Genomic DNA, 19,249 nt, shown 5'->3' with positions numbered 1-19,249 from the left:
AAAGCACTTTTTGGCAGCAAAAAAGGATTAAAGTCTAGCTTTAAGTAGCTAACTTTTTTTCTATTCTCAATATTTTTGACCAACTAGCTGGATTTTACTAAAACGATTATTCCTCTTGCCCTCATGGCCTCTGAGTCAATAGCCAATTGGGCCTGCGGCCTCATAGGCTATTGACTCAGAGCCCATTCGGGCTTGAGGAATAATTGTTAAATAACCTCTCTATAGCCCCTTGGATTTTGATACATAACTATATATGTTGCCAGTCGTTTTTCTTAGCAACAGAAATGAAAAATTTCCCCTCAACTTCCGGTAAATTGGTCAACTGTTACAATATATCATCTGTGAACTTACTGCACAGAGTTTTTGAGGGCAAAATAAGAGCCATGTCCAGCACTGGCCATGAAATCCAGAGTTTCTTCACTTCTTACTTAGTTCCACACTTCTCAGAGGTCTGGAAGTGTGGAGTAGTCTGGCAAAGTAAGGATTTTGTCGCACTTTCCCCTAGTCATGAACCCTTTGTCATTCTTTACTTACTTCTACACTTCTCAAAGGTGTGGAAGTGTGGAAAAGTCCGACAAAGTAAGGATAATGTCTCACTTTTCCCCAGTCATGAACCCTTTGTCATTCTTTACTTAGTTCCACACTTCTCAGAGGTGTGGAAGTGTGGAATAGTCCGACAAAGTAAGGATATTGTCGCACTTTTCCCCCAGTCATGAACCCTTTGTCATTCTTTACCTAGTTCCACACTTCTCAGAGGTGTGGAAGTGTGGAATAGTCCGACAAAGTAAGGATAATGTCTCACTTTTCCCCCAGTCATGAACTTCTTGTCATTCTTTACTTAGTTCCACACTTCTCAGAGGTGTGGAAGTTGGAATAGTCCGACAAAGTAAGGATATTGTCGCACTTTTCCCCCAGTCATGAACCCCTTGTCATTCTTTACTTAGTTCCACACTTCTCAGAGGTGTGGAAGTGTGGAAAAGTCCGACAAAGTAAGGATATTGTCGCACTTTTCCCCCAGTCATGAACCCTTTGTCATTCTTTACTTAGTTCTACACTTCTCAGAGGTGTGGAAGTGTGGAATAGTGTGACAAACTAAGGATATTGTCGCACTTTTCCCCCAGTCATGAACCCTTTGTCATTCTTTACTTAGTTCTACACTTCTCAGAGGTGTAGAAGTGTGGAAAAGTCTGACAAAGTAAGGATATTGTCGCACTTTTCCCCCTGTTAAGAACCCCTTGTCATTGTTTACTTAGTTCCACACTTCTCGGAGGTGTGGAAGGGTAGAATAGTCTGACAAGTTGAGTTTAATGTGGCACTTTCCCTGAGTCACGAGAAGCTCAGGTTGCTTTATGAGCACTTGGTTTTATTTCTGTATGGTTTTTTACATTTTTTCTTAAGAACTATTTTTCTTTTGAATAGCAGATATAACCATTGTTTCAATGCCAGCCGTTGAAAGAAACTTAAAGTTAAGAAATCCGATCTCCAACCAAGCTTTCTTCCTTATCAGTACGGGTTCAAATTTGATCATTGTTAGATCACGCCATATATCCACTGTTTCGTAGTTTTTCCTCTTCTCTTACGTTATGTAAATGCTGAACATAAATTATGGAAAAGACGAAGTGTCCTCTGTTCATTTTCCTTGTCATTTTTGCATATTTTGACAGCCACGAGAAGGTCTGCTCGCAAACTTCTGTTTTAATCTGTATCAAAACGTTTGTACATCGCTTCATGCTAGAATGCACTTATTTGCCGCAAAAGGATTAATTACCGTGATTAAATAACTTAGTAAGTGATAAGATTAAAATAAATTTCAGTGCTCTGGCCGACGACCTATTAAATGAAACTGAGATCGTTATAGTACTAAATAAAATTAATAACATTGCACAGCACATCTTTTCCCTCTCATTACCCCTTTCAGCTCTTCTACGTTGTTTGCGTCGCAGTTTCAACTGCCGTCCTGTCGGGCTTATTGATGTTAATTTCGTATTTTTCCTCTCACGCCGTAGTAAATCCTTTTGGGAAGGATTGGTTTGAACCTATGATATTATGGATTGTAATTGTAATGCCAACCGGTGCGGGAAAGTCGACGTTGTTTAAATTTTTGAGGGGAATTTCGGACACCAGGAGAAAACGCGTTATCGCAAGTGAAAAAGATACATCGAACAACGATGCTCTTCCAGACTGGGCAGTAGAGGAGGCTTCAATATAAAAATGGGGGCTATGATGGCTGAAAATGGCAACAAATTAATTGGACTCTATGACGAGATCACGCATTTTCTCACACAAATAAACGTTTACAGAAGTCGCGGCCTCTCGGACACACACGACCCCTGAGAAGTGTGGAACTAAGTAAAGAATGACAAGAGGTTAGTGCCTGTGGGAAAAGTGTGACATTATCCTTACTTTGTCGGACTATTCCACACTTCCACACCTCTGAGAAGTGTAGAACTAAGTAAAGAATGACAAAGGGTTAGTGCCTGTGGGAAAAGTGTGACATTATCCTTACTTTGTCACACTATTCCACACTTCCACACCTCTGAGAAGTGTAGAACTAAGTAAAGAATGACAAAGGGTTAGTGCCTGTGGGAAGAGTGTGACATTATCCTTACTTTGTCGGACTATTCCACACTTCCACACATCTGGGAAGTGTAGAACTAAGTAAAGAATGACAAAGGGTTCATGACTGGGGGAAAAGTGCGACAATATCCTTACTTTGTCGGACTTTTCCACACTTCCAGACCTCTGAGAATTGTAGAACTAAGTAAAGAATGACAAAGGGTTCATGACTGGGGGAAAAGTGCGACAATATCCTTACTTTGTCGGACTTTTCCACACTTCCAGACCTCTGACAAGTGTAGAACTAAGTAAAGAATGACAAAGCGTTCATGACTGGGGGAAAAGTGCGACAATATCCTTACTTTGTCGGACTTTTCCACACTTTCACACCTCTGAGAAGTGTGGAACTAAGTAAAGAATGACAAAGGGTCCATGACTGGGGGAAAAGTGCGACAATATCCTTACTTTATCAGACTTTTCCACACTTCCAGACCTCTGAGAAGTGTGAAACTAAGTCAAGAATGACAATCGGTTAGTGCCTGTGGGAAAAGTGTGACATTTTCCTGACTTTGTCAGACTTTTCCACACTTCCAGACCTCTGAGAAGTGTGGAACTAAGTAAAGAATGACAAGAGGTTAGTGCCTGTGGGAAAAGTGTGACATTATCCTTACTTTGTCGGACTATTCCACACTTCCACACCTCTGAGAAGTGTAGAACTAAGTAAAGAATGACAAAGGGTTAGTGCCTGTGGGAAAAGTGTGACATTATCCTTACTTTGTCGGACTTTTCCACACTTCCACACCTTTGAGAAGTGTAGAACTAAGTAAAGAATGACAATCGGTTAGTGCCTGTGGGAAAAGTGTGACATTTTCCTGAGATTGTCAGACTTTTCCACACTTCCAGACCTCTGAGAAGTGTGGAACTAAGTCAAGAATGACAAGGGGTTAGTGCCTGTGGGAAAAGTGTGATATTATCCTGAGTTTGTCAGACTTTTCCACACTTCCACACCTCTGAGAAGTCTGGAACTAAGGATGAAAAAGGAAAGTAGGGATCTTGTGGCCAGCACTGGACATTTGTGCAAAATAAAACGTTGAAAATTTGCCTGTACAGACACAGGTAGCCCAAGCTTGAAATATGAGCATCAGCAAACATTAGCATTCAAATCAAATACATAATATGTAAGGATACATTAAACGAAAAGTCAGAGGTTATCCCTATCGAGGACGCGTAAGATTCGAAATATAAACTGGATTTGTATGGGAAAAAAACCTATCGTTTCCGTAACCTACGAAATGAAAAGGTTTCAATAAAAAACAGCTTACCTTACATGAAATGCAGATGTTTTCCAATGCTCATATTTTGAGCTTGGGCTACCTGTGGTGCAGATACCTATTACACAAAAGTCCTTGATTTGTTGAAAACAACATTTTGCAATTAGAGCCATGTGACTTGCATGACCTCTTCTCACCACTCTAAAAGATCTTGACTCTGGTGAACTTGGAAATATTTTAAACCATTTCTCCGTAGCTTTCAGCATCAAAAGCTTTTCTTGCTTTCTTAAGTTCTTCATTCATTGTCAACAAATCCTAGAATACGAAACAAAAAAAAGACAATTTTATGACTTTTAACCCAAGAAAAAAAATTTCCTAATTTTCATATGAAATAACCATTTGAATGGTAGCATATATACCAACCAATGGTTGTTTAATCTTTATTTTAGATCAGTTAAATTCAGTTGGCCATAAATTATTAATATTAACTGACTTTTAAATTATTATCTTCTAGTCACAGTGATGTTGTTACCTTGGTGTCCGCCGTCCCTGACACATTAAAATCCCTGAAGACAAATAAATCATGGCGCCTCATAGGACACAAAGATCGGTTCATGTGAATTCTGTGGCAGTTTATATTATGACTGTTGTTAAGATAAGCATATTTCTTTTAGCCTTTGCTGTGCTTTAAAATAGAAGGACTCTAAATTAAATTTCAGTATAATGGTAATACAGAGTTTTGGAGTCTGTCTTCAGATTAAGTGTTTGAATACATAAGGGCCCAAGCAATTTCAATTTTATAGGACTTATTCTTTCTGTGGACTTGGACTCATGATTTTTCACATGATAAGTCCCAGGACTCACCGTAACAAAATCACTGTGGTCAGTTCAAAAAATAATATTGTCCAGGTTTTTGTTCTGACAAAAACAAGGCACAAAAATTAAGTCTCACAAAACTAACAACAAGACATTAAAAGCAAGCAACAAATAAAATGTTTGTTTCCTTCAACAGGGTGCAAAGAAAGTCAGGTTTACAGCTTGCCATTCGGGCAAACTGTACATGTACTGGCCTTAAAGTCATTTCAACTAGCCTCAAAAAAATTCTTGATGGGCAGGATTGATTACAGTGCTTCTGTAATTGAATTTCTCAAAACATTTCACTTTCCCATCAGGGAATGTTAAGAACAGAATTCACCAGCCTGACAGCAAAATCCACTAGTATCAGCCTATCGGACAAACACTGACAATGAAGAGGCTTTCTTAACAATGATCACTTGAGTTTTGGCTTCACGTGGGCTGGACAATGTACTTTTTATGATGACAGGCCCATGTAAAATTTGAGGCAAAAGAAAATTGGTGTAAAATCCAACATAGGACCCTGGGCTGATTTTTGACTGACTGATTGTTTTTCTCAGTAGGCGCACAGCCTCCAGTAAACAATAATTTTGAGAGAGAAATCTGTCCCTAGAATGAGTGTTGATTTACAGTGATCAAAGTTATTACTGATACTAATTATTACTGAATGATGCCAAGTATATTAAGAATAACGTAGAGCAAAGAAGGTGTTCTCCCAGATGTGTATGATCCTTCACGTCATATGATTAATGAAAGCCAAATTATTTTAATAATGGCTTTATTATTCATTCAAAATATTTCTAAGTAACATCCTTACCTCCTCATAATACATTCTTCAATGTCTCTTGGCACAGTTTTTTTTAAAAAAATAATGGTCTGTTGGATTGTTTTTCCTTGCAGATACTCCTCAAAACCAGATAACATTCAGCTAGCAATAATTTTTTTGCATATTCTTGCGTTTGTTCCTTTCATTTTTAGTACATGCAGTGTACATATATTTTGCCCATTTCACCCAAATTTTGGTAAGCACCACCTGGTTATGAAGAATTAACCAGGGGACTTAAATCAATCAGAAACAGAGAAGTATTTTGAATGAATAATAATGTTGATTATTTACAATGTTTAATTATAAAAGTTTTCTGCACAAATTTACTTTCTCACCTTTACCCTGGCATATTTCTTTGGATCTTTTCTTATCAAGAAAACTATATCTTCAACATGCACTTTTCCTTTTTTACCAACTTCCATGGCCTTAAGAGTCTAGTCACAAGAAACACAGGAACTTTAATTAACAAGCATGCATGATATGAATATTTTTTCTCATGCCCATTAGAGAACATCAACTAAGCCCCTAACTATACTCTGACAGTGGTGGCACAGGCTTATCATGATGATAATGACGAATGGTAGATAGGTTAGCTGATTGTCGGTCAACATACTGTCCAACACTATTTGCCCCCATATGATGGTAAACATGTAAACTGGCTCTTAGTCGACACATTGGCTGACTGATAATGACCGACAGATTACCCAAGAGTTGGTCGATATGGCGACTGAGTAAGGGCCGATAACTGTCAGCTGACATTTCTACATTTTCGGCTGTCTATATGAATAATACCATGAGTTAATTAATAAACTGACGTTCCTGCCCAAAGTCTCTAATCATGTCTGTAACACTCGCATATCTTTTATAATTCTGAGAGAAGAACCGTGCTGCATTGCATTGAACTCTTTCCAGTATACTGATATCTTTCTTTAAAAACGGTTCCCAAGCCACACTTGCATATTCTAGTTTTGGCCGTACCAAGGATGTATATGCTATTTCTCTCACATTCCTGGGACAATTCCAAACGTTGTGTTGTATTATACCCAACGATTTGTTTGCTTTTGCTGCTGTAATTGAAACATGGGCTGACCACTCGAGCTTGATACTGATGGTAACCCCACGGTATGGAAACTACCAACCTGTTCCAACTCTACAGCACAGAAAAAATAATTCTCTGGGGTGGATTTTTCTTATGTGAGATGGGTAACAATTTTGCATTTGGAAGGATCAAACTTCACTTGCCCATAATACTGCCTGGATTCAAGTTTGCATATATGTAGGCCAGATTGAAGAAGGTCAAAGTCTGCATTGCTTGCAACAATGCTGCAAAGTAGGGCATCAACTGTAAAAAGCTTAACTGATGATTGCACGTTGTTTGGAAAGTCGCTCATATATAATAAGAAGAGCAATGGGCCACGAACTGTACCCCGGGGTATGCCAGAAGTCACTGGACATTGACTTGATGTTTGGCCTTAATAAACAACTGATAGTCTCATGTGAAGGTGCCAATTACCCACAGCATCACTTGGCTCGTCCTTTGATACATAACATAATTATGGGATGCCCTGGGCGAGCACAAGCGTCTTACCATTTCTGTGATATATTCCACTACAAGATCTTCCAGTAAATCTACAGACTCTGTAAATGGAACCTGCTCATCACCAAATCCGTACATCATACATCGCACTGGAAAACAAAATAATAACATTGGTCCAGCATGGATCTTTGCTAGATAGATAGACAGATAGAGTATATATATTATTTTGTGCTTTGAGCTCTCGGTAAATTGAGACTTACATTCCTTGTGGAAAAGCCTCTTTCGTTTCCCTGCCGTTTCCGACTGAGATGTCTCCGAATCATCCTGAAAAAATATGTAAACCTTCACTAAGCTAAAGTACAAAGCGCTAGATCGAGCAAAATTCACCTGTACATGTGTGCGACGGACTGCTACCTTCAAATCTGATTACAACACCAAAACATAAAATAGCGAAAAAAAGCCTCCCATTTGCTATAAAATTTTGATTAACTGATAAGATATTTTTTATTCAAAAAAGACTGACACCAAAAAGAAAAGAAAAAAGATTTCACCTCGATTGCATCTTCTTCTATTTCGGCCATCTTTGATCAGTTAACTTCGGAACCAGTTTTTTTCTGCGTCTCCCATTTACCCAGACTTCACCGCGGCTTCATTTTTCGTTTCCATTTTCCGCGCGCTAAGGCCATGTGATCAAGATTCTCCAATCAGCGAATGGAAGCCAGTTTACCTCTTTTGAGCGTGTATTAATGGCGGATGGCGAGTAAGAAAGGGAGATTCACTCCTGATTCATTCGTTTATTCGAAAGGAAAACACACCTTTCTGTAGAGAAAAGCATTCAAAAATACCAAACTATTTATGTGGTTGATTAAAGTTAAAAAAGCCTTTCTGTTTTTTATTTATTACTCCTACTCAAGCCTAATATATCTGTAACAAGTCCTTTGACACTTGACACCCCCCCCCCCCCCCCCCCCTGAAATGACCTGCGGGTTTTCTAATACAACTAGTATTCTGCAAAAAAAAACTATGTGGTTTATTGGTGTTGAAGTAGAGCAAGAGACGAATGCACCCCCTCCTAAAAAAAAATTCTCGATCCGCCCTTGCTGCTAGTGATAAGCTAGCTGTTGATCCGCTCGTCTTGCTTGTTTGGGGCTGAATCTTATTTCGGTCAAGAGAGAAAGAGTGCCTGGCAATGTTTTCAATCAAAGATTATTTTGTGAACTCGTAGCAAACTCTCCAAGTTTATAATTAATATAGTTTAGATACACAGTTATGCGCACCTTATAACTTCATCTGCGCTTAACGAGTGTCTTTTGGTCCATAACTGTCAAAACAACTGCTCCACAGAATGTCACTGATGACACATAACGCGAAAGAGTATTGAAGTATGACTGTTCAATAAATGTCACAAAATCTACCTAAGCAGTCCCTTTAGGATTTTCTGTCTTTACGTCATCTTAACCATTTCGTACTTGCGGGCGCGAACAATAGAAACGTCATCATTACCTACCGATTCCTCGCGGCCCCAGTTCAAGCAAGTCGAGATTTTTTCTGTCATACCGACTGTATATTTCAACTGTAAGTACTTTCCTTAATATACGCGCGAGTTACTAGAGTGCCTCCTCGGGATTTTGCCTTCTAGGAATGCTCGTCGCTAATTCAAACATCGCGTAGATATACAATTTATTGTTAAGTTACGTGTAATATTAGAATAAAAGTAGATGTTACATTGTGTGGTCTGTCAGATTTAGTGCCGATCGTGCGAAACCTATTTTTCTGGTCCCGATTGCTCGAACCCTCGCTAATCGAACACCTCGCTTTAATAGTCAAGTCAATTTCCCCTGATGTCCTTCACACAGTAACTGTAATTTTACCCTCGCTAACTAGAACCATGTTTTAAGCGCATAAAAAGTCGAAAAAAAACAGTGTACTGAAGTTTAGTCGGCGTATCAAGTAAGATGAACCCAACCTCAGCCAAGAGCCATGGAATTTACATAACATGAATCATTGATTTACAAAACATGGTGTCCGTAGTAAGGGGAAGTTGTTAACATAAAATGTATAGTAAGTTTCTTTTTCACCTCGAAGATACGTTTTTCCACAATGACGGTTTTTAATTTTACATCAGCCATCATGGGCTCCTGCCATTTGCAACTTGCGTGCATCTAGTATAACAATCAAAATCAGTCACCGTAAAAATATCGCTTTACCTGGAGACACGACTCAATCCTTAAGTCACTTCAACCCGTAATTAATGTTCACTCTTCACTCTATGCAGACGTTAATGGTTTCCTGAATCCCTCAATAATAACTGGTGAAAATTATCGTCCAGATCCTCTTTTCCTCATTCAGTCCAAGTGCCTATACTGTTCTAGTTGGTTGCGAGTCTAACCTTAACAACAATGCCGTGCGTAAAAAAGAAAACTATCTGAACTCGATCAAAGAAATGAGTAGAAATTACAGATGTGTGAAATTTGTAAATCTCTCCATGAGCTGCTCCCTTGGCGTTTTCTCCGATGAATACTCCACGTTCTTAGATATGATGAATGACATTGGCATTGACAAAAAGCAGCAACTTCAGTTTAATCAAGAAAATGATAAATATAGCCATTAGAGCAACATATTACATCTTTGGTTGTAGAAATATTATTATTATTATTGCTGCGGAGCGACCGAAGAGAGCGAGCAGCAACATAATCAGGATTTAAAGGAAATATATAAGGGACGACGAATTCTCGAATTCATCACTTTTTACCACAATGCATTGCATTTAACCACACTTTTTACCACAATGCATTGCATTTAACCAGAGTGCATTGCGCCACGAACAACTCAAATAAAAACACGGGGAAGTTCGGTGGGTGAGAAAGTGCATCGTTCGCTGCTCAGACGTAGAGTTTTCTTTGTGGCAAATTTTCTACAGCACGGTTAGAGGTCTTACCAAATTTTAAGACACGCAGGAGTCTTTCAGATGAGGACGATGGTTAACTTGGGGATTGGATTTCAATTCAAGAGCCTTTGACTCGTCCAGGTGTTAAACCTGACGAGAAGATGAGCATTTGCTCTTCGACTCCGCAACACGGGGGATATACAAATTCCAGCTTGCTAGAAGGTGATGTGAAAGTGAGAAAATGTCATGCAGTGCTATTCTTAAGAAACTGTATGAGCCGAAAATGGATGTGATTTTGACCATTCGCTTCAAAATAACAGCGGAAATCGAGATAACAAAACATATGTTTTGTGTCCTACTTTGCAGACGAGGACGTGTATCGGCGTTTTGAAAAGTATAATTATGTTCTTTCATTCATTCATTGCCATGGAATATGCGTTTACATTGTTTTTTCACTGTTAATAGCTCGGTTAATGCGGCTGGCGATCATCTTGCCGGCGGAAGTTTCATGGAAAAGGAATAAAATGAAAGACTTTTCCTCAAAATTGTGAAATCAGCTTCTGTGGTGTAGTGGTTAGGTGTAGTCGCATCGAACCGAAGGTGCAGGGTACGAGTCCTACCGAATTCTTTATGCCTCCTTTCTTTTTTTTTCCCCTTTTTTGTGTTGTTTTTTTTCCTATAAATATATAGCTAAATAACTGTTACTTAATAAAGTGCAACAAACAGCAAGAAAAGTATTGTGTTTGCAGAGAAAATATCGTGCACCGTATATTAACTATATGGATAAACAATCTGAATTTCTATTATTTCCTAGAATTTACTGTGGGAAAACCAGAGTTATAACCACTTGATCATTTTCTAAACAACGTTCCCAAGAGTTCTTTCTATAGACTGATAGTAATTATTCTAGTACTTTCCAAAATGTAAATAGACATTCAATGTCATTTTCGATTCTTTTAAGTCTCACTTCCTATTTAATGCCAGTATCAACAGAATGTGCCGCAGCATTACTATCTTTTAGATACCCTAGTTATTATTTTAACCCCTTGAATTTTTATCCCGTTATTCATAACTCGTTACTACGTAACACCCCACTTGAAATCGAATAACGTGTCGTGCGTGACCTCAGCCGCCACAGTCAGGCATAACCTTCTTGAACCGGTATAACCAGTCTTAAACATGAGTTCATCGATGATTTTGTAAAAGCTGCTTTCCCATACCTTCAATTTAAACATAGGAAATGATATTAACAGAAGCGACGGTCGCCAACAATAATTCTACTCTTCAAGGACCGAAGTCTTGGCCAGTCCAAGTATACATAACTACCATTACAGCGATTGTTTCGCTGTTTAGCACCTCTGTTATTTTCGTTACATATATCGCATGGAAGGATTACCGATCAACCTCAAGAAGAATTCTTTGTTACATCTCCGTCGCCGACTTCTTACTTGCTGTGTGTTTTCTGTTTGGAACATGGCGTTCGGATCACGAGAAGAATGATCTCACTTGCAAGATACAAGCCTGTGTCTCTACTTGCGCTTACTTATGGTCGCTTCTTTGGACGACATTTCTTGCTGTCTTCATGTTCACTACTGTAGCAAAGAAGGAGCGTCGAAAAGCCGAGATAATGCTCAAATTTTTTCATGTCTTTGGCTGGGGGATTCCTTTGATTATCGCAGGAACCGCTTTCAAATTGGACAAATTTGGAAGCAACTACGACATTCTAACACCAGGTTGGTGTTTTATAGACGAACGATTGCCACGCAATGATTTGCAATTATGGCTTTGGCTGACAGGAATATCCTGGGATGTTACTGCTTATATACTTGTCTCTGTGTTCTACTTGATGTTGAAGTGCCATATTCGGAATCAGGTAACTTTCGTTTATCTGAAGAGTTAATTTAGCCTACGTAGCTGGCGCTTGCCGGGGAAGATGGGGGGGGGGGGGTGGAGGTTGGTACTCAACGAAGTATAACCAGGGGAGGCTCCGCCCCGTGGTCCAACCGCTTACCCTATTATATTCCATTTGACAGAAAATGTACAGTATCCCTTTCGTACACCTTCTATCCGCAAATGGTACTCCCTTCACATACTTTGTTTAAAAACTTTGTATTCCTATTAACTACTGTAAATGCACTGTATAAAATATAGATAACTGAATCACGAAACCAGATCGTTTCCTCGACTTTTTCACAGCCATAAAAAGCATCTGTTAGGCCGGCCTTTTGGGCCTTTTACAGACCGCAATGACAGTTTTCTCTACCCTTTCATATACCTGAAGCCTGAAAAAGGTCCGTCGCTCGCCCCCGTTCCATAAGCACCTGCTAGCCAGGCTAAAGTTTAATAATTAATTATAAGAGGTACGCCGCCTGCAAGCTGTTCCTTTATTTTAAGCTGGTAAAACTGCGAGCATTGGCATATTTCTAGCCCGTGCACAGCCGCCCCATCCCCTAAAAAATAAGAGGGGAGGTGGGGGGCGGCTGTAATCAAGCTACATATTTCCACTAAAGAGTTTTAAATAGTTCTACATTACCGAAGCGGAAAAGGGGCAATCGAAAAATATTTTGCAAATCCAAAAAAAAAAAAAAATTCAAATCGCAAAATATTTTCTCAGATCTCTGTCGAATAGTTTGTAAAATCTAAAAAACTATTAGAAATCGAATCGTAAGAAAATTAGTGGATCCACAAACGACTTTTCCAACAATCCGAAAATATTTTGCAAATCCATAAAAACTATTTCAATTCGCAATTTTTGCACAAGCATTATTGAAGATTCCGTCACATCTAAAAAGAAAACATTGCAAACGCTAAGAAACTTATTAGATCTGCAACTGACTTTTCAAAAAACTCTAAAATAGTTTACAATCCAAAAATCGTCATGAAATCCAAACAAAAATACTTTGAAGATCGAAAAACCAAAAGTTTTGTTAAGTGCTACTTACGCCAGCAGTCAGCCAGAGTTATACCGGCGTTTTCCCGGCATTCCGTTCCTGTCCGCATTCAAAATGGCAAAGGAAAGACGTTGGTTAAAGGTTAGAACGTAACGTACGATGTTCTGTCATAAATGTGGAAGAGAGTTGGGGAACAATGAAATCTGCCTTCGGTGTGGAACACTAATAAGACGTGAACAGGAGAGTGTGTTGTCCAGTTCGGGAGAAGTCTGTGTACAGACGGACCCTCCCCTACAAAAATCGGGGAGAGAGAAACGTGAAATTGAGAGCCCTTCATCACTGTTCATCAGTTCGTCTCACCAGGGCCAAACGCAACGTGGCACGGCATGTTAATTCTCTCATTGGTATGGGAAGATGAATAACGATGCGCAGGCCACTTTACCGGCTAATAAGCACTATGAGGCAGCCAATCTGATACCATTTTCCGTTCTACAGTCTCTGTTTGGACTAGCATTGGCCGCACTCTATTGTCTTCTACCGTATGAAGGAAAAAACTTGCTGGGATACTGGGTCGTTGCTGCTTTTACATACTTTAAGCTATATAATTCTCCAAGAGAATCCATCGATATAGCCATGAATCAGGTAAGCCATACGGCTTCAACTTGTCGAAGCCATCGACATGCCGCGTTGCGTTTGCCCCGCCGGTGAGACGTGACATTGCAGCTTTCTAATCTTACGAAGAGCATATGCGTCTGGATCCTAGTGCTCTAGCACATTTTCATGACCACGTCTCGAGGAACAGTAACGTGGTAGGTTGCTCTTAGCTTGTTTCACATCATCCACGATATCCAAGAAGTGTGGATGAACGGCCCTCGATTTCACCCTTGATTATTACCTGAATAGGGTGTTCTGATGAAAATGGTTTCTTCTTCAAATCCAAACTGACGTAGCCGCCTTCTCTTCAAAGTCTTCGCGTTGAATGAAATCTCATGGTATTCTGCCAGAAAGTGATCAACAATGGTCCCACAACAAAATCCCCTTTTAAAGTAATGTTCTATTACTGATCTCTTGTCTCCCGAGCTGCACAACACACTTTCCTGTTCACGTCTTTTTAGTGTTCCACACCAACAGCAGAATATTTCATTGTTTCCAAATTCTCCTGCACATTATTGACAGAACATCGTACTCTACTTCCTTCGCCATTTTGGAGGCGGGCAAGGAAATGGCGGGAAAACCCTGGTCTAACACTGGCTGACTGCTGGCGAAAGAAGTACGCAAGAAAATATTTTTTCCGATTTTCAAAATATTTTTTTGGATTTCACGACGGTTCTTGGATTGTGAACTATCTTCGAGTTTTTTAAAAAGATATTTGCCGATGCATAAGTTTAATTCTTAGGATTTGTAATATTTCTTTAGATTTGACACTCTTCGATGATGCATGACTTGTACAAAAATTGCGATTTGAAATAGTTTTCATGGATTTGCAAAATATTTTCGGATTGTTGAAAAAGTTATTTATATGTGGATCCACTAATTTTCTATGTTAATCTTTAATATATAGTTGTTGTTCCTTTCTCTCTTACTTAACTTTTAATTTACTTTATTTCATTTGTTAGTATATTGATTGTTTTGGTACTGAAATCTTCATGTCGAAGATAAAGTCAATAAAGTTTCATATTTTCTCTTGTTATTTATTAGCCTGCGAATACATCCATCTTTTCTCCTTAGCGGCGAGGAGCGAGGAGAAACTGTTGAATTCGCAGTCCGAAATTATTATGCCCTTTTTATACGGTTTCTCCTTTATTTTCCCTCTACAGTAACGGTATCTTTCTTCATAGTTATTAACAGACAGACCGCGGACTTTTTTTTCAGATTCTTCATCAGAAAAACCTATTTCCATCACAAGAAATCAAGAACATAGTTCTAAAAGCTGACAGAATGTTAACCTTTGTGCCCATTGTTTTCTTTCTGCTGCGTTTCTGTGGCACACTTCGATGCATCGTATGTTTATACACTGACGCTGTAAAATCCCGCCCTTGGTGGAATAAGATGCTTCTTTATCTCCAAGTAAGTTTCCTGTCTTAATTAAGAGAGAACTAATTCGTCAGATGTTCATGTGAATTATACGGGAGCCGGGGGGAACTCTAGGGAAGTTTTGGTAGAGGTGTTGCTGGCGCCGAGGCCTTCATACCCTGCTGCCACTGTTAAAGAGAAAAATGTTTCATTTCGCTATTCTGTTTAAGACAAAGACCTTATTTTATGACCCTGATTCATCTTGCTTCACATACGTCATTATTTAGTCAGTCGGTTTCAAATGGTAACATTATCATTATCATTATTGTTGTTGTTATCATTATTTTTATATATTCTACGAAAGTGTAGAGGGCGGTGATCATGCTCACTGTATCCGGGGCAAATCTGGAAAAAAAGAAAAGTGAAAGGTTTTTAACGCCACAAATGGTTTGCCTTGCCATAATATACCAGAGACCATCGATGAGATTAAACAAGTCACAAGTCATAAAAAGCAGCAAAAAAACAGGCCTTTGCTATGTTACTCGCTTTCATAGAATCCAACAAAAGTTATTAAGTTTTTTCGGCTAAAGAAAATTGAAAGGTTTTTAACACCACAGATGGTTTGCCTTGCCATAATATACCAGAGACCATCGACGAGCGGCTTAACAAGTCACAAGTCATAAAAACCAGCAAAAAAAAAAAATAGGCCTTTGCTATTTAACTCGCTTTCATAGAATCCAACAAAAGTTATTAAGTTTTTTCGGCTGTAAAAATATAATTCATAATTTTTGGTTATTTCTTTTTTGTTCTGACAGGCATTTGGAGACGGCAGCCAAGGGTTTGCTAATTTTTTGCTGTTTTGTGTTTTCACTGAGCAATTCCAGACACGCCTTCGTCGTTCTGCCCAAAAACTTTTTGTTTGCTGTCCTCTACCAATACAACGGAAATTACTGGATAACAGTAGATACTCTGGTGAAGAAACACCAATGATTGAAAGTCAGTCCTCCCTAAATGGGATCCATTATAACAACTACGAAACCTGCGCGGAGTGATGTAGTTTTGATTTACTGCTTATGAGATATCCAACAAAGAACTAAAATCTTGATAGGTTTATGTTTCATTGTAACCACACAACACACAGCTAACAGCATGGATCTTTTCTTTAAATGAGCACACGGACAGAAAGTTTGCAAGTCAGTAAATTTTAGCGTATATTTTTTCTTTGAGATCGCATTTTATGAGTCATCGCATCTTTTCCTTTTTTGTTTGTTTGTTTGTTTACTTTTTTTATATTATTCTTAAGCATGGGTGTACGTTTTGAGGGTTGTGGAGGCGAAGTGTTCTTAGCTTGGGATGTGACGTAAGTCATACGTCATAACGCGAACGTGTAAATATTGGCATCATTGTTATAATTACTATGAGTAAAATATATTATTGCCCAGGAATAGATTCAAGTTATGGCGCAGTTCAGTCACCCCATTACTCATTAAACATACAAGTTATTAAAATGGAGACTTGTGGAGTGGAACGGGTGACATTTGACAGTTATCATGGCAACTGATAAACTTGTGGCCATCTATTAACACAAAATAAATCAAATATTAATAACATTTTACAATGTTATGATAAAAAGATGAAAAGTTACATAAATGAAAGCAAGAGACTATAAAGGGGACAGAGAGGGCATCCCCCATATACACCCTATTCCATAGGTAATTCGTCCCGAGTTATTTTTAGAATGGGGATAAAGTTACCTCGCGCGAGGCGTGGATGTTTCGTGGAGGTTTCGCATGACCAAACGCCGTGCAAAACATGTCGGGCGAGAGGCAATGAAAGCGTAAAAAGATCGAGAGCATTCCTGAATATTGAAGCCAAATGAGTCGGCGCTCACCTGGGAAAAAGGAATCGCTGGACTCTTTGACAACCCGTGAAATCAGTTTAACTCGAAGTTGTCGTAACCTCAGTGCTTTAATAAAATGAGAAATTTCGCCGGTCTATTGAAACCGGTCGTTTGTACAATTTAGGGAGTTTAAGGTGACTCGACCCAGTTTTTTTGGCGGGGGTACCATCCTACTTTGAAGCTCTCTGGTATCCCCACCTTTACTTTTATCGTAAGTCTAACACATAGAATGGATAACATATAGATCAATCTACAATATAACATAAAAATTTTGGCGATCGGAGTAAATGTCACGTGGTTATAATGCCACGCCCCTTTGAGGTCTGAGTCGAAAATCTGCTGTTGCCGGCATTTTTTCGTGAAAATCTCTCGGCTACACATAGTGCGCATTAGTGCCTTGCGCTGAACAGAGTTTCACCAAAATCGCAAAGACCCAATTCGAGAAATTCAGCGGTTTCCAAATTTAGGTCATAATTTATGCGAAAATGATAAGCAAACTTTACACGGATTATATCTAATAAACTATGAGATTCATCTCTTTATTTTGGGCATCGTTATAACAGATGGGTCCTTGCAAGTGAGCAAAACGCTTTAGGGCCTTGTAAATGCGCGCGATTTCGAGCAAAGCAAACATATAGAAATTATAGTTTTCGCTATTTGTTGACGTTTGTCAGCGTTTAGGGGTCCTTCTCACGAAAAAAGCATTTTCTTAAAAATTCGTAGTTTTTTTTCCTTCAAATTTTTTCAGGGCCACAATTGATTAACTAACTACCCGGACTCTGAATCTCATGGTCATTGAAAAACTGTGACATTATCTTCTATAAGCCCAAACTTGAGTAAACATTGAAGATTTTTAGCGTTTTGGCTGAGTTTGTGCTTTGGGAGTTGTCTATTGTTTCTAGTCTGTCATTTTACAGCATTCTTGTTCAGCACGCGTGCAATGACCGCGCTTGGCTGACTTCCGAATGCTCACCGAGATATAATAATTTTGGTACAGTAAGAGAGGCCATCGCGTGATACATAGAGGTTCAAGTCACAATTTTTAATCAATTCTCGTGCTTCTTGTGCCTTTGCAAAAAAATCAAGAAGTGCTACACACTAAATCTACTTACTATTAAAAAAATATCATTTTTTCATAGGTTTAATGCAAGCCAATAATTAAACCAACTCGTGACGGGAATATCTCGGTGAGCATTCGGAAGTCAGCCAAGCGTGGTCATTGCACGCGTGCTGAACAAGAATGCTGTAAAATGACAGACTAGAAACAATAGACAACTCCCAAAGCACAAACTCAGCCAAAACGCTAAAAATCTTCAATGTTTACTCAAGTTTGGGCTTATAGAAGATAATGTCACAGTTTTTCAATGACCATGAGATTCAGAGTGCGGGTAGTTAGTTAATCAATTGTGGCCCTGAAAAAATTTGAAGGAAAAAAAACTACGAATTTTTAAGAAAATGCTTTTTTCGTGAGAAGGACCCCTAAACGCTGACAAACGTCAACAAATAGCGAAAACTATAATTTCTATATGTTTGCTTTGCTCGAAATCGCGCGCATTTACAAGGCCCTAAAGCGTTTTGCTCACTTGCAAGGACCCATCTGTTATAACGATGCCCAAAATAAAGAGATGAATCTCATAGTTTATTAGATATAATCCGTGTAAAGTTTGCTTATCATTTTCGCATAAATTATGACCTAAATTTGGAAACCGCTGAATTTCTCGAATTGGGTCTTTGCGATTTTGGTGAAACTCTGTTCAGCGCAAGGCACTAATGCGCACTATGTGTAGCCGAGAGATTTTCACGAAAAAATGCCGGCAACAGCAGATTTTCGACTCAGACCTCAAAGGGGCGTGGCATTATAACCACGTGACATTTACTCCGATCGCCAAAATTTTTATGTTATATTGTAGATTGATCTATATGTTATCCATTCTATGTGTTAGACTTACGATAAAAGTAAAGGTGGGGATACCAGAGAGCTTCAAAGTAGGATGGTACCCCCGCCAAAAAAACTGGGTCGAGTCACCTTAAGATCCAACGACGCGGACGACAACTAGAACGTCAAAAAAACAATAGGTTTAATCTGAGCAAAACAACAACTTCGCACGTGCAACACACTTTTTTGTTCATTTCTTTCCCGTTTTTGCACGACTACGACGTGAAAATGCCTAATTTCGCGTTTTATGGAGGACGTAAATAAGCAACGACGAAATTTTATTTCTCTTTCTGAGCTTGAATATGGTCCCTTGAAATTCAGCTTAAGGAGGGTTCGCCTACAATTGACAAAGTAAGTGGGTAGGAATAATCGCTATAAAGACTGAAAAAAATAAACATCAAACCAGAAGTTGCTCTCTTCAAACTGTAAATTATAAATGATCCTGAGAGAATATTCAGTGTGTTAAGGATTTCCCTGCTCTACTGTTAGCTCTATACAAGAGAGGAAGGGCGATTCTTTTTTAATTTCGGTTTCGCTGACACAGCTTTCGCAGAAATCTCGCTGTAGTCGTTTTCGT

The 19,249-nt window shown here is 38.9% G+C and overlaps 2 protein-coding genes across 2 annotated transcripts; one reads left to right on the top strand and one right to left on the bottom strand.

Moving 5' to 3' along the window:
* Positions 1 to 3,716: 3,716 nt before the first annotated feature.
* Positions 3,717 to 7,690, bottom strand: LOC140940720 (transcription initiation factor TFIID subunit 13-like). Its single transcript, XM_073389685.1, has 5 exons — positions 7,597 to 7,690; positions 7,306 to 7,369; positions 7,097 to 7,194; positions 5,844 to 5,942; positions 3,717 to 4,142 (listed from the first exon to the last, which is right to left on the bottom strand). The coding sequence occupies exons 1-5, from the start codon at positions 7,624 to 7,626 to the stop codon at positions 4,065 to 4,067; spliced, it is 369 nt and encodes a 122-aa protein (XP_073245786.1). The 5' UTR covers positions 7,627 to 7,690; the 3' UTR covers positions 3,717 to 4,064.
* Positions 7,691 to 11,062: 3,372 nt separating this feature from the next.
* On the top strand, positions 11,063 to 16,344 carry LOC140940710 (G-protein coupled receptor 157-like). The gene is made up of 3 exons (XM_073389679.1): positions 11,063 to 11,805; positions 14,696 to 14,890; positions 15,652 to 16,344. The coding sequence occupies exons 1-3, from the start codon at positions 11,173 to 11,175 to the stop codon at positions 15,886 to 15,888; spliced, it is 1,065 nt and encodes a 354-aa protein (XP_073245780.1). The 5' UTR covers positions 11,063 to 11,172; the 3' UTR covers positions 15,889 to 16,344.
* The last annotated feature ends 2,905 nt before the right edge of the window (positions 16,345 to 19,249 follow it).

This window comes from Porites lutea, chromosome 1 (genome assembly GCF_958299795.1).
Source record: "Porites lutea chromosome 1, jaPorLute2.1, whole genome shotgun sequence".
NCBI lineage: Eukaryota > Metazoa > Cnidaria > Anthozoa > Scleractinia > Poritidae > Porites > Porites lutea.
Note: the sequence above shows the minus strand (reverse complement) of the source record. Positions and strands in the feature narration are given on the sequence as shown.

Bases quoted from the DNA above. Each gene is read 5' to 3' on its own strand.
- LOC140940720 (XM_073389685.1), bottom strand. From the start codon at position 7,626: ATGGCCGAAATAGAAGAAGATGCAATCGAG. The intron at 5,943-7,096 runs GTAAGACGCTTG...TCTTGTGACTAG, and splicing joins TGGAATATATCACAGAAATG to ACTCTTAAGGCCATGGAAGT. The intron at 4,143-5,843 runs GTGAGAAAGTAA...TTCGTATTCTAG, and splicing joins AGAAATATGCCAGGGTAAAG to GATTTGTTGACAATGAATGA.
- LOC140940710 (XM_073389679.1), top strand. From the start codon at position 11,173: ATGATATTAACAGAAGCGACGGTCGCCAACAATAATTCTACTCTTCAA. The intron at 11,806-14,695 runs GTAACTTTCGTT...CTTTTTTTTCAG, and splicing joins AGTGCCATATTCGGAATCAG to ATTCTTCATCAGAAAAACCT. The intron at 14,891-15,651 runs GTAAGTTTCCTG...TTGTTCTGACAG, and splicing joins AGATGCTTCTTTATCTCCAA to GCATTTGGAGACGGCAGCCA.